Here is a 12,715-nt window from a genome sequence, read left to right as displayed (position 1 = left end):
CTTCCTCCTCCTCTACCATCTCCTTTTCTCCTTCCTCCTCCTCTACCATCTCCTTTTCTTCTTCCTCCTCCTCTACTACCTCCTTCTCTTCCTCCTCCCCTCCCTCCAGCCCCCTCTCTGCCCCACAACTCTCTGGGTCTGCCCGACAGGCCCCCAGGTTTACTCCCCTGCCCTGTCCCACCCCATTTTCCACCTCTTCACCCTCCCCTGGGGCTGCTCCTCTTCCCCGTGCTTCCTTTTCACGTTCTGCTTCACCAACTCCTGCTTCTCCTGCTCCTGTGCCCTGTTCCCCTCCATGGGACCCATCCTCCTCCTGCCTCCCCTCACCCACCGCAGACCCAGTGCCAGCCTTCCCCCCCCGGGGCTGCTGGAAGAGGCCCTGATAACGCTTCCGATCCTCCACGTGCTTCTTCCTCATCCTCTCCCCCAGCAGCTTCAGCTCCTTCTTGACGGCGGCCGCCATGGCGGGGTCGAGGTGGGCCACGCGCAGGAAGTCCTCCCGCGCCTCTCGCTCATTCCACACGGCTGCGTGCGCCTTCGCCCGCTTGAAATAGGCCTTGGCATTGTCTGTGGGACAGAGCCAGCGGGGGTCACTGGAGCCCCCAGGAACCCAGGTACCAGCATGGGTATGGGGATGTGGCATGGACACCCCTGCGGGTAAGGGGAGCTGGGGACCATAAGGAAGTGGGAACAGGGCATGGGGGTAAGGGACTTAAGGGACATCGTGAGGGCACTGTGGTGCGCTGGGGGACCAGGGGACACAGGGTGCAGACGTCGTCGTGGGTGAGGGCATCTGGCTGAAATGAGGCAATGTCATGGAACCCAGAGGACACGGGCACTGTCATGGGCACCAGGCATGTGTGAGCAGGGGAATCTGTAGGGCAAGACCCACGAGCACACTGTGTATGGGGGACTCAGGGCACGGGTACCGTTGTGTTTCTGGAGCAGCTCCGTGGTGTGCTCCAGCACCTCGTAGTACTCGCCCAGCTCCAGCTGGCACTGGCAGTAGTTGAGCACCAGCGGCGTGACCAGGCTCTCCAGCTTCAGCCAGCCTTCCTCCCATGGCTTCTCCTGCCACACAGAGCCCCAGTTTGGGGGATCACGGCGGTGGCCATCCCCCTACCCCCAGGGGACCAATTGGCCAAGGAAGGGCCAGCAGGGATGGCGGGAGGTGGCCCACCTTGGCCTGGAGGTTCCTCAGGCAGATGACGGCCTCCTGGTACTTCTCGGCCGCGCGCTGGAATTCCTTCTGGAGGACGAGGCGGTTCCCCTCGCTGTGCAGCACGGGCACGGCCGCCAGCTTCTCCTCCTTGCTCATGGCCCAGGTGTCACGTTTGTAGGCCGAGGGCTCCTCCACCTGCACGGGCAGTGGGCACTGAGCCCCTTCCCCAGCTGTTCCCCATCACCCCGCCCTCCCCTTACCCGGAACAGCTCCATGATGAAGATGAGGGGCTGAGGTGTCCGCTGCAGCTCGTCCAGGTCATCGTAACCCGTGCTGTGGTAGTCGAACATGTTGCCCATACCACAGCGATGCTTCTGCCCTTCCAGGGGGTCCCGGCCCTCCGCGATCCTCCGCATGCCTTTGGAGACCAGGGCATACATCCCTGTGTGCTGGAAGAGGACAGAGGCCCTGGCAATGCCGCACATCTCTGGGGTGCACAGCCCAGTGCGGGATGCAGATGGGACTCATCACAGCCCTGAACCCCTCACTCACGATGGCATCGCACCAGAACTCCGCAACCTCCCCGGTCCTCATGGAGCAGAGCAGTATCTCCCAGATCTCAATCTTGAACATCTTGCCCACGATGATCTCCATGGGCATGCCGGCCTCCCGGCTGTCGTCGATCACCGTCCGCTCAAAGTTGTCCTTCAGTGTCTGGAAGTGGAAAGTGATCTGCCCCAAAGAAAGTGCGGTGGTGATGGGGTGGCCCCATGCTGGGCCTTGGTGCAGGTCTATAGGGTAGGAGCCCTATGCCACGGGACCAGGACATGAGGACGAGCCTGCTGCCGACAAGGTGCAGGTTGGGTTGGCAGCTTTCCATCTGCAGTGAGGAGACTGCCTCCTACCAGCTCGTCTCAGACAGAAAGCAGCTGGTGGAGCAACTTAATGCTCATTGGTGCTAGATCTGGCTGCTTCCTTTGGGTACCCCTTTATAAACCAGGGCAGCTCCAGGACGTCATGACACCTGCATGGATCTGTCCATCGATACGGGCTGAGGCTCTCAGAAACTCTACTGACCCCTCCACTCCTATTTGACATGTCAGGGAAGGGAGAAGGATTTCCAGCACCCCATCATGGCTGCTGAGCTCCACCGTGCCTGGCAGAGGAGAGTGGTGATGGGCAGGGAGGTGTCAGAGCTGCTCCCGTCTCTCTTGGGGCTCTGGGATAAGAACCAACGTGATTTACCTTGCTCCCATCCTGGAACTTCGGCAGCTCCCCTCGGCCTCCGTGCAGGATCTTCTTTCTGACCCCTTCCACGTTCAGCAGGTACGTTTCCTCCATGGCCACCCCCAGGACAGGTCACGCACACCCACACCCGTGTGTGCTCAGGCCCTCCCCGAGCTCAGTGTTCTCCTTGGGGCAGCTCCCTTTGTGGACTATAGGTATATCATCTCCCAGAGCTGCCACCAGCCTCCTGCTTTCTGTGCTGGCTGCACCCACGCTATGGCAGCCCTTTCCCCGTCCCCTTCCTCAGCATGCAGGATAACGCTGTCCCACCGTGATGCGCTCTGTTGTGTTCTGCCAGCTGCCAAATGGAACTGCCTTTCTAATCCTCTTCCCACCCTGCCAGGTTAATCTGGGATTTGCCTGCCTATTCTGTGAGGAATTAATGAAACTCCCTAATCAGGAGGACCTCGTTCCTTACGCAGCCTGAGAGTTCCTTAAGCAGGGTCCCCCTTTGCACGCAATCTCCCTTTGACCCAGCTGTGCACGGAGCACTCTGGTGGAAGCAGCAGCCAGGTGACAAGCTGACAGAAGGCAGCGCCAGCCTGTCCCCTGGAGAATACAGAGGAACAGAACAGGGTTGGAAATGGTCCTTTATTGCGTCTGGTTTGCAGACAAGTATTTCCCAAACGCAGTGACAAGCTCCCACCAGGGTACAGCCCATCAAATTCAAGACTCAGTGAGGTGCAGAGAGCTGCACTGCATTGACCCGGGGAGAACCAAATCCCTCTTGAATATTTACAGCAAGTCCCAGCGTTTGGCTGCTCTCACAGGCCTAATTCTTCAGCCAAGCTCAGCACAAGGCATGTAGGAGCAGCTCTGGACACAGTGCCTCTCGCCCTGCCCAAAAGCAGCAGCAGTGACTGCAGCAAGACTTCAGCATGGGGACTGAGCACTTCCAGCACCGCTTGCCCATACACGACCTGCTGCTCCAGCCAGGCCCATTCCTCACTTCTCCATGAGGGACTCCAGCTGCTCCTGCAGAGATGTCATCTGGGAAGAAGGAGGGAGGTGTCACAGAAGCACAGGGCTGGGCCTCCTTGGCACTGCAAGCCCAAGCACTGTAGAGTTGCTGCAGGCCTTCCACCTGCCTGCACACTGCAGGAAAGAATGCCCTCCATTGTGGGAACTCCCTCACCTGCTGCTTCTCTCGCTCTTCCTGCTGTTTGAACTCATCCAGCACAGCTTGGAGACGGGTCTACAGAGACAAACACAACAGACCACAGTTATCAGCACACTCTGTTAATGGCTGCTGGTACGGTATGTCAAACAGTGCAGCGATTCCCAAACTGCACTGACCCTCATCTCCTCCAGTTTCACAGATTGCTTTGCCTCTGTGGGAAAATGCTGGAGTGTATGGTCACAGCACAATTATTTTTAACCCAGCATGCAAATACCCATGGTTTCCACGGTTTTTCCAGGACAGCACTTGAATCAGCCTACTAAGCACAAGGCTTAGAAGAGACCCTTCAGGAGAGCTCTTACCTTGAGGGCCAGGTTCTCTACTTTCATGATGAGATCTTCCTGGCGTTTCCTCCTGTCCTGGGTCTCCTGGAGTTTACTCTTCAGGTTGTCAATCTGTTTCTGGATGCCCATGACTGGAAGAGAGAGTGAGCGGAGACCTGCAGCAGAAGCTGCGCTGCCCAGCACCCCAATGATTCTGCAGCAGTGCCACCTGACTCACCTATCTGGTTGGAGCCCTCATTCTCTTGCTGTTGCCCATCGGATTCATTTGGTTTGTCCTGCAGCTGCCTCTCCAAGTCCTCCTCAGTGTCCATAATGTTCAGGTCTTCATCATCATGATGATCCCGCTCATCTTCATCTTCACTGCTGCTGCTGATGTCATTAAATATCTCCCGCAGCTCATCATGTTCTAAAGAGAGAAGAACGGAAGAGGAGAAACAGAGCTGATGAATGCCCCAGCACCCTGTGCCTGCCGTGGGCACCGTCAATATATGGTGCCTGTCTCAGCACTGCCCTCTCTCCTTTGGGCACTTCCACCCTCAATGGATCCACCTGATAACTTCACAGCTAGAAAGAAGACAGCAGCCTTCCCCACTGTACCTGAGGAGCCATGGCCTTGTTTATGTCCCGACATCCCTGGGGAAGAAATGTCCAGGCTCGTGAGTGAACCGTGGTTGTCCACTTCTTTTGTTTCATCTTCAGCAATGACTTCCCAGCCTGGCAGTCGGAGCAGATGAGTCAGGGAAAAACGAGGAGCGTGAAAGGTGCAGCGCAATGGCAGAGAGCTAAAAACTGCAGCTCCTCGCCCCCCCCAGCAGGCACGGCCTCGCCGTTAGGAATACCCACCACGAGCTGCCCCAGCCTCCCCCTTTTTGGGGACCTGCCCTGTCCTGTGACTTAAGTTCCTGCTCAGTGCAATAGCACAGCGTGCAAGGAAGGTCACCACGAAGAAACAATAAGCTTTGAAAAAGACGAAGGTAAAGTTCTAAAACTTCAGTGTCACTCGTATTTGCCTCCTAACCTCTAAGACCCACAGACAAAGCTGAACCCAGCTCTCCTCTTCGCAAGCCCCAGACTATGCACACTGCCTCATCCCCCACCCAAGGTTTTTTTTTCTCCTAAAAGGATACGGACGCTGACAGCTTCAGCATCGGTGCTCAGGAGACGCTTCACCTCCTTCTCCACATCAGGAGATTCAATATACTGCGCCAGAGAGGGAAAGAACAGACAACCCATTAAACGACTCGTGCAGGTCGCTGTGTGCTGCTCAACTCCTATCCCCACCCTCTGGACAGAGCCCCGTGTCAAGCCTCTCTTCTCTCATTCCTTCCACTTGACCTTTGCTCACGCTCCACCCAAAATGTAACTTACGCACCTCCAGAACAGAGATCCATCTTTTTCTAGGCAGATCTCCCTGGTGGGTTGCACGTTTTCACTTTTCTACCGCTCTGGCACCCATCAATAGAACTCATGAAATAAAGACTTCCTATGTGTGTACTGAAAGTGCTCAAGGTGCCATCCAGTGATGGATGGTCAACTCAAACGCTTCCCACCTCGCTCAAAAGGAGGCTTCATTCTTCACTTTTAAATCAGCCGTGTGTCTTAAGGTAGTGACAGCTAATCTCTCTTGAGGGCTATAAGACTGCCTGAAATAATTTGTTTCCCAAATGTCATGCAAAATATCACTCCACCGCGTTCTCAGAAACTGCAAAGCAGGGAACAGTTCTTCCCAGCCTCGTGGTGCTGCATCTCCCCAACACCTTCCCTGGCTTATGCGTTTGCACTGAGACAGAGTCTCTGAGCTCCATCTGTTGTCACTCCCCCAGCTGAAATAACAGCTATTCTATTTGTAGTGCTGCTTGTTGGGGAAGCGAACGAGCCATGCATAGAGAGAAGATTTCAGCTGGGAAAGCAGGAGTGAGTGAAGCCTTACTTCCATGCAACCCCTTCTTCTCCGTGAGCAGGAAGAGATGCGCTATGACAAAACGGCCACAAGAATGGAGTCCAGCAGTTCTCAGCACAGAGTATTTTCCCACCTCAGAGGCATTTTGGAAACATGACAGGAGCACCCAAGGAAGGGTTTAAGGATACCTGCCTGCTTTCTTCCTCATCTCTAGCAAGGAAACATGTGAAGCAATGCTAAGACGCTGTTTCAGGACTGACAGATAGTTACAGCTGTAATGTCTCTGTCTTCTGATTCTTTGGTTACTGCACCTGCACGAGTCAGCACGAGAGAGAAACAGCTCACCTTCTTCTTAGCTGTCTTCCGGAATCGTCTCTTCCGTACATTTTTCAGGGGAAGAGTAACTGTAACAGAGCAGATTGCATGTGTCAGGCAGATGGCCTAAGGAGAGAGCTGGGTCTGGCAAACCTGATCTGCCAAGAGGGAGAAGCTCCCTTCAGGAACCCAGGCAGCACTAGAAGCAGAGCAGCAGCACAGCCAGCACGCAGCAGCTGGGAGCGCTCTGCGGAGCTGTGGGGACGCCGGGGCTGTGGGATGGAGAGCACTGACAGAGCCTCTACTCACTGCCATGGTTCCAGATGAATTTCTTCTCTCTGTCCTTGTCCTTTTTTTTGTTGGCCTTGGGGTCAGTACTCACAGTCTGCTCTTCCAAAGGAGGGTAGAGATCGCCATCCACAGTGCAAACAAGCATCTGAAATCCCCATATAAACACAAAGGCTGCTTACTACAATGCGAGAACAAAAGGACATAAAAGCTTTGCTGGAAAATGAACAATGGCTGCCAAAGGGATTCACAGGCACAATCAAACTCCAAACATCAAGCCGATGCAGGGGATTTTGAACTACTAACATCATGACAATACAGAAATTGCCCATGTTAACCCAGGTGTCAATCTGCCAAAGAGTACATGGGTTTTTCTGGAGAGAGGAGCGAGCCTGTTGAGGCAGGCAAGAGGAACAGCCCATACCTGGCAGATATCTGCTGTCTTATAGAAGGTTTTCTTATCGATGGTTTTTAAGCTTTCGATGATACAGGGCAGGTCCACCAGCTTGGCTGCCAGCGGCACTCGATCCACACGAACAATCCCATGGCGCCCATCCGCTGTGGAAAGCCACGGGACAGGTTAGTGCTGGGAAGGTTGGGCAGGAGGAAGAGCTTCGTCTCAGAACGAGCAGTGAGGCACTGGCACAGGCTGCTCAGGGAAGTGGTAGAGTCACCATCCCTGGAGGTGCTCAAGAACCACGGAGATGTGGCACTGAGGGACGTGGTTTAGTGGGAATGGTGGGGGCAGGCTGGGCTTGGACTTGGTGATCTTAGAGGTCTTCTCCAACCCTAACGGTTCCATGATCTAAGAGACTGTTTAGCTGCTGTTCATCAGCCAAACCAAGCAATACACTCATGGGCAGCAGAAATTTCACAGGAAAACATGTACAAGTTCTACAGCGTCGCTTGTGAACAGTCAGAGGAGTTCTAGCTTGCCTTGATCCTTCCCACTCACCGTGCAGCTCAATGGTGAGCCTGTCCTTCAGGTTGACGCTCCCGGACTGAACCGCTCTGCGCACGGTGGAAGCATATTCCTGAAACGACCAGGCAGAGTTATGCTGGGACCTGCCGTGCTCCCCCTCAGAGCCCCTGAAGGTTTGTGCCCAGTCTACCCCGGCTTTCAACATCACCGTCAACCCAAGGCAGAAAAACAACTGCAAAAGCCAGTCTGCGATCTGCAAGGAAAACTGCACCCTCCTCCAAATACCATGTATTAACCTCACGGCCCTGCTACTCCTTGTGTGCTTCCTCCCCTCGAGAAAAACGAAGCTGTGACAGCGCAGTGAGGGCCCTGACAGCAGTGTACCCTGGGAGTGCAGCCGCCCTCAGCAGGCTCACGTTGCCTCACGACACGACACGCTGTCTCAGGTTAAGCACATGCAAAATAGCATTAAGCGCGCTGATAGCAATAGCAACTAACGGCTCATCACTTGGTAATCCTAGAACGGCTTGGGCTGGAAGAGATCTCAAAGCCCACCCAGTTCCAGCCCGCTGCCATGGGCTGCGTGCCCCCCCAAGCTCAGGCAGCCCAGGGCCCACCCACGGCCTTGGGCACCTCCAGGGATGGGGCACCCCCAGCTGTGGGCAGCAGTGCGGGGCCTCGCCGCACTCTGAGTGAAGGATTTCCTCCTAACATCTAACCGAAACCTCCCCTCTTTTAGTTTTAAACCATTCCCCTTTGTTTTGTCGCTACCTACCCATGCAGAAAGTCAGCTCCCCTCCCGTTGGTGAGCTCCCCCCAGGTGCAGGAATGCCGCATGGACCTCTCCCAGAGCCCTCTCTCCCCCAGGCCGAGCACTCCCAGCTCTCAGCCCGTCCCTGTAGCAGAGATGCCCCAAGCTCTGAGCATCCTGGCTCCCTCCTCCGGACCCGCTCCAGCAGCACCGCACCCCTCCTGCGCTGGGGGCCCTGGGTACGGTCGCAGGACTCCATACAGCGCCTCTCGAGGGCAGGGCAACAATCAGAGGGGACAATCCCCACCCCCCGCTGCCACCCTTCTTTAGGATGCAGCCCAGGGTACAACCAGCAAGCACACGCTGCCGCCTCACGCCCAGCTCTTCCTCCCCCAGAACCCCCCCCCCCCAGTCCTTCTCCGCAGGGCCCTTTCCCAGCCCCGGAATTCCCTCTTTTTGCCCCGTGCATCCCCGCGGAGCCTCCTGCCCCGTCCCGGGAGCGCCTCGCAGCGGGAGGAGGCGGCCGGCCCGCTCCGCTCGCAGGGCTGCAGGCAGGGAGGGGCAGCCGGGCGCTCACCGGCGGCAGCCGCAGCACGAACTGGCTCTCCAGCTCATGCGGAGCGTCGTCCTTGCTCTTGCTCATCCTTTTTTTTTTTTTTTTTTCCTCTCCTTAACCTTAAAGGAAACAAAGAGAACGCGCCAGGTGGAAGCGACCCCTAAGGACCGCCGAGCCCGGCCCCGGCTCCGAACCCGAACCTCGGCTCTGAGCGCAGCGAAGCTTCCGCGCACCAACCCCGGCCCTTCCGTCTGCCGGGCGGGGCGATGCCGTGGGCGGAGCAGTGTGTGCCGGCCCGGGCTCCCCGCAGCCCCGCACCGCCCGTTCCGCGTCCGGGGAAGCCTATCGCGGCGGACCGGGGCCGCCATGGGGCCGGCGGGAGGGCGGCCCGGCTTCTACGTGGGGCTGGGGTTGGCCTTGGCCTCCAGCGCCTTCATCGGGGGCAGCTTCATCCTGAAGAAGAAGGGGCTGCTCCGGCTGTGCGGCCGCGGCCGCCCTAGGGCAGGTACGGCCCGACCCGACCCGACCCGACCCGACCCGGTCCGGGCAGCGCTGCGAGCGGGGATCCGCCTGCAGCCGGCGCTGCGCCTTCACCTGCCGCGTCCCTTTCTCCGCAGGGCACGGAGGGCACGCGTACCTGCGGGAGTGGCTGTGGTGGGCAGGGCTGCTGTGCAGTGAGTAGCCGCGCCGAGAGCTCGGGGAACGCTGAGCAGCGCCGGGCTCGCTCCCAGCTGCACCGGCGGGAGGAGGAGGAGGAGGAGGGACGGCGGGCGGGGGGGCTGTCCCCGTGCTCTGTCCCCGTGCTCTGCCCTCCTCAGGCCCCGTGTAGCGTCCTGCATCCCACCCCACCCCCCCGCCCCGATCCGGAGGAGCCCGCCAGGATGCTCAGAGGTCGGAGACGGGCTGAGAGCTGGGGGTGCCCGGCCTGGGGAAGGCAGGGCTCCGGGGGCACCTCCCCGCGGCCTTCCTGCACTCTGCGGCTTGGAGCCGGGCTGCCCCATCCCTGGAGGTGCCTGGCCGAGTGCTGGGCAGCCCTGCCCGCGGCAGGGGCTGGGAACTAGCTCATCTTTGAGGTCCCTTCCAACCCAGCCGTCCTAGGATCGCTTAACGGCTTGGTTTTTATCCCTTGAATGCGTGGGGATGTCGATCTGGTTGTAACTCTCCAGTATTTTGAAGCCTCGCGCGTTGCCGGGTTTCTCTGCTAAATAGGAACTGAGGAACTGGTCTGACTGGGTTGGGTCAGCGCTCCTGACCCTGCAGTCAGGTCATGCTCATCCGGCACAGCAGGTAAGTGATTCCAGCAGCTCTGCTGTATGCTTGTCAAACGTGACACTTGATTTACCCTGTAAAAAGCTGTAAGAGCCGTTCCACCAAAGCTTAACTTAGAAACGTGTAACGAGCCAAAGCTCCTTTCAGCTGTGAGGACACGTAGATATGTTTCTGTTGTCACTGCTTAGCTGGATGGCCACATGTGGCTGAGGAAAACCATGCGTAACCAGAAGCCTCCTGTGTCCAAGAAGGAAAAGCTTCTGCTTGTCCTGGCTGGCACTGTCCTCTCCTGGTTGCACATGGGAACTCTCTTCTGACTGCACTCAGATTTGTATCACACTGAACTGCTCTTGACTCTGATGTTCACCTGACAGAGTTTCTCTTGCAGTGGGAATTGGAGAAGCAGCAAATTTTGCTGCCTACGCCTTTGCCCCTGCAACGCTGGTAACTCCACTGGGTGCTCTGAGCGTCCTTGTTAGGTAAGCAGCCTCAGAAACATCCTTACCTCACCTGCCAGCGCTAAGTGGTGAAAGCTGCACTGCTTTCCTCTCTCCCTTCCCTCAGATATTCCATTCCTAACTGTTAGGCATTTTTTTTTTTTGCTTCGTTTTGTTTTGATTTTCCAGCGCAGTTCTGTCTTCCACCTTCCTGAATGAGCAGCTGAATGTTCATGGCAAGATTGGCTGCGTTCTAAGTATTCTGGGCTCCACGGTGATGGTAATCCACGCTCCTCAGGAGGAAGAGGTTTCCAGCCTGGAGTCAATGGCAGAGAAGCTGAAAGATCCAGGTACCTAAATAAAAGGCCTCATGTCAACTTCAGGCTTGGAAATAAAAGTAGTGGGGAGGGAACAGCTTGGCTAGGCTGGCGAGGACTCTCTTTCCCTCCACAACCTTCAGCATTTAGCTAGTGCTGGCTTCCCAAGTCTTCTGCTGCCCTCCAGGACCTTGCTTCCACAGGGCTGTGCCCCCCAACGTCTGCTAATGCTGTAGGCCCTGGGTGCGCCACCGCCGTGCTTGCTGTTCTGTCACTGGGGCTACTGTTCTCCATTCTGATAGAGCCCCTAATTATTCTTTCTCCAAGGATTCATTGTATTTGCTGTGTGCGTCCTGGTGAGCTCCCTTCTGCTCATCTTCGTGGCTGGACCCCGTTACGGACGGAGCAACGTCCTGGTTTATGTTCTGGTCTGCTCGGCCATCGGCTCACTTTCTGTATCATGTGTCAAAGGGTTGGGGATTGCCCTGAAAGAACTGTTTGCTGGGAAGCCAGTCTTGAAAGAACCGCTGGGCTGGGTGCTCCTGGTGTGCCTGGTGATCTGCATCAGCGTGCAGATCAACTACCTGAACAAAGCCCTGGACATCTTCAACACGTCAGTGGTCACTCCCATTTACTACGTGCTGTTCACCACAGCAGTCATGACGTGTTCTGCCATCCTCTTCAAGGAGTGGCAACACATGGTGCTAGACAACATCATCGGCACCATCAGCGGCTTCCTCACCATCGTGTCCGGCATCTTCCTCCTGCACGCCTTCAGGGACATGCCCTTCAGCCCCGACCTCCTGCCCCTCTTCCTGCAGCAAGGCAGGGCAGACCTGCGCACGGCGTGGAGGAGCACAGACAGACATCAGTCATGTCAGCACCAGCCTCTTCTGCCCTCGGAGGACAAAAGCTCTCAGAGCACAGAAGAGGAGGAAGGTGAAAGTGTATGAGGAAGCTTCCGAAGTGCTGGCTGTCGGCTCCAACCAGTGAGCAGCTCCTCTGCGCAAGGTTGAACTTGCTGCATTGGGTGCTGCTAGGTACTTCTGTGCATGTGGGAGCTAGCAGTTGCCTTCTGCCTGCCTTGGCTGCGTGATCAGTGTGACCTCCCACTGTCTGGAGGCTGACAGGGACTGCAGCCTCCTTCATTGCTACAGACACGAGTGGTGAGTACAGCCCTGCTGCCAGGACCCGGTGCCTCCTCAACTGTTCTTTTATATGAGGGATCGATCCGCCCTTGCCAGGACATACACTATGGCTGTGCAGAGGCCTGCAGCACTAACACAGTGCTAACCCTTACTGAATGCAAAGATCGCTCATCTGGGGAAGCCCCCGAGCGTTTTTTAAGAACACTCAGATTATTTTGTCACTGTTAACCCTCTAACATGGTGCTGAGATGATGTGGATAGAAGACAAGTGCCTGGCCTTAAAGATGACGTACCCAGAGTAGTACTTCAAAAATTCCTCTGTAAACTACTTGTTTGGCTCACTCTGTTAGAATTTATTTACAGGTTTACATCCAAGAACAGAATACAGCCAAAACTGGAGAACTTCAGTGATGCTGCCACTTGCTGTTCTGGCTCTTATGGGGGCACCAACCTCGTCATACAACATATCTTGTGCAGGCTGATGATGCACCTGCATGCAGCATTAAAGCCAGCTGCGTTCAGTTACCAAGCAGCTGGCCATGCATTTGTACTGAGAGCTGGGCCAGCACAGAGGGGCGTGAAGGATTACAGGGGTAGGAAGGATGATGTGGGTGCCTGACGGAAGCTGAGGGCAGGGATGGGAGGGGGAATGGCTCACAGTGGGAACAGGAGGGACCTAATAGTCTTTAGCTATTGAGGTAAGCTTCGGAAAGATGGGCAGATAGCTGCGTCCCTGCAGGTTAGTATATGCATAGCTCTATTTAAGTCATTCTGAACTCACTCCTAGGAAGGCTGCTGGCTACAAGACACCCGTTAGATGTTCCACACACCCTGTCTAGCCCCAGCAAACTGTCATGCACAGAACCACTTTATGAGGTTTCTCTGTGAGCGCTCCAAGC

The 12,715-nt window shown here is 56.4% G+C and overlaps 3 protein-coding genes across 4 annotated transcripts in view; 1 reads left to right on the top strand and 2 right to left on the bottom strand.

Annotated features, from left to right (window-relative positions):
- The window catches only part of LOC110403327 (aryl-hydrocarbon-interacting protein-like 1), a 3,006-nt gene extending 87 nt beyond the window's left edge, over positions 1–2,919 (bottom strand). Inside the window, exons 1-6 of the mRNA XM_021406440.1 lie at positions 2,408–2,919; positions 1,715–1,894; positions 1,423–1,611; positions 1,181–1,357; positions 930–1,071; positions 111–567 (exon numbers count right to left, since the gene is read on the bottom strand). Of these exons, the coding sequence (XP_021262115.1) occupies positions 111–567; positions 930–1,071; positions 1,181–1,357; positions 1,423–1,611; positions 1,715–1,894; positions 2,408–2,503 (1,241 nt within the window). The 5' untranslated portion in view covers positions 2,504–2,919. The remainder of the gene's footprint in view (positions 1–110; positions 568–929; positions 1,072–1,180; positions 1,358–1,422; positions 1,612–1,714; positions 1,895–2,407) is intronic.
- Positions 3,024–9,149, bottom strand: TAF7L (TATA-box binding protein associated factor 7 like). 2 transcript variants are annotated; one of them, XM_021405765.1, is made up of 12 exons: positions 8,846–8,869; positions 8,667–8,764; positions 7,372–7,450; positions 6,841–6,974; positions 6,438–6,564; positions 6,159–6,217; positions 5,041–5,113; positions 4,511–4,627; positions 4,131–4,319; positions 3,932–4,044; positions 3,585–3,644; positions 3,024–3,439 (listed from the first exon to the last, which is right to left on the bottom strand). In XM_021405765.1, the coding sequence occupies exons 2-12, from the start codon at positions 8,730–8,732 to the stop codon at positions 3,395–3,397; spliced, it is 1,062 nt and encodes a 353-aa protein (XP_021261440.1). In that variant the 5' UTR covers positions 8,733–8,764; positions 8,846–8,869; the 3' UTR covers positions 3,024–3,394. The 2 variants fall into 2 exon arrangements, with proteins under 2 accessions (XP_021261440.1, XP_021261439.1); XM_021405764.1 differs by lacking the exon at positions 8,667–8,764 and having other exon boundaries at positions 8,846–9,149.
- Positions 8,978–12,223, top strand: LOC110403024 (magnesium transporter NIPA2-like). The gene is made up of 5 exons (XM_021405766.1): positions 8,978–9,150; positions 9,263–9,319; positions 10,303–10,393; positions 10,541–10,701; positions 10,996–12,223. The coding sequence occupies exons 1-5, from the start codon at positions 9,012–9,014 to the stop codon at positions 11,619–11,621; spliced, it is 1,074 nt and encodes a 357-aa protein (XP_021261441.1). The 5' UTR covers positions 8,978–9,011; the 3' UTR covers positions 11,622–12,223.

The sequence above is a fragment of the Numida meleagris genome, chromosome 8 (assembly GCF_002078875.1).
Source record: "Numida meleagris isolate 19003 breed g44 Domestic line chromosome 8, NumMel1.0, whole genome shotgun sequence".
NCBI classification, from domain to species: domain Eukaryota; kingdom Metazoa; phylum Chordata; class Aves; order Galliformes; family Numididae; genus Numida; species Numida meleagris.
This window is presented reverse-complemented; position numbering and strand designations above follow the sequence as displayed.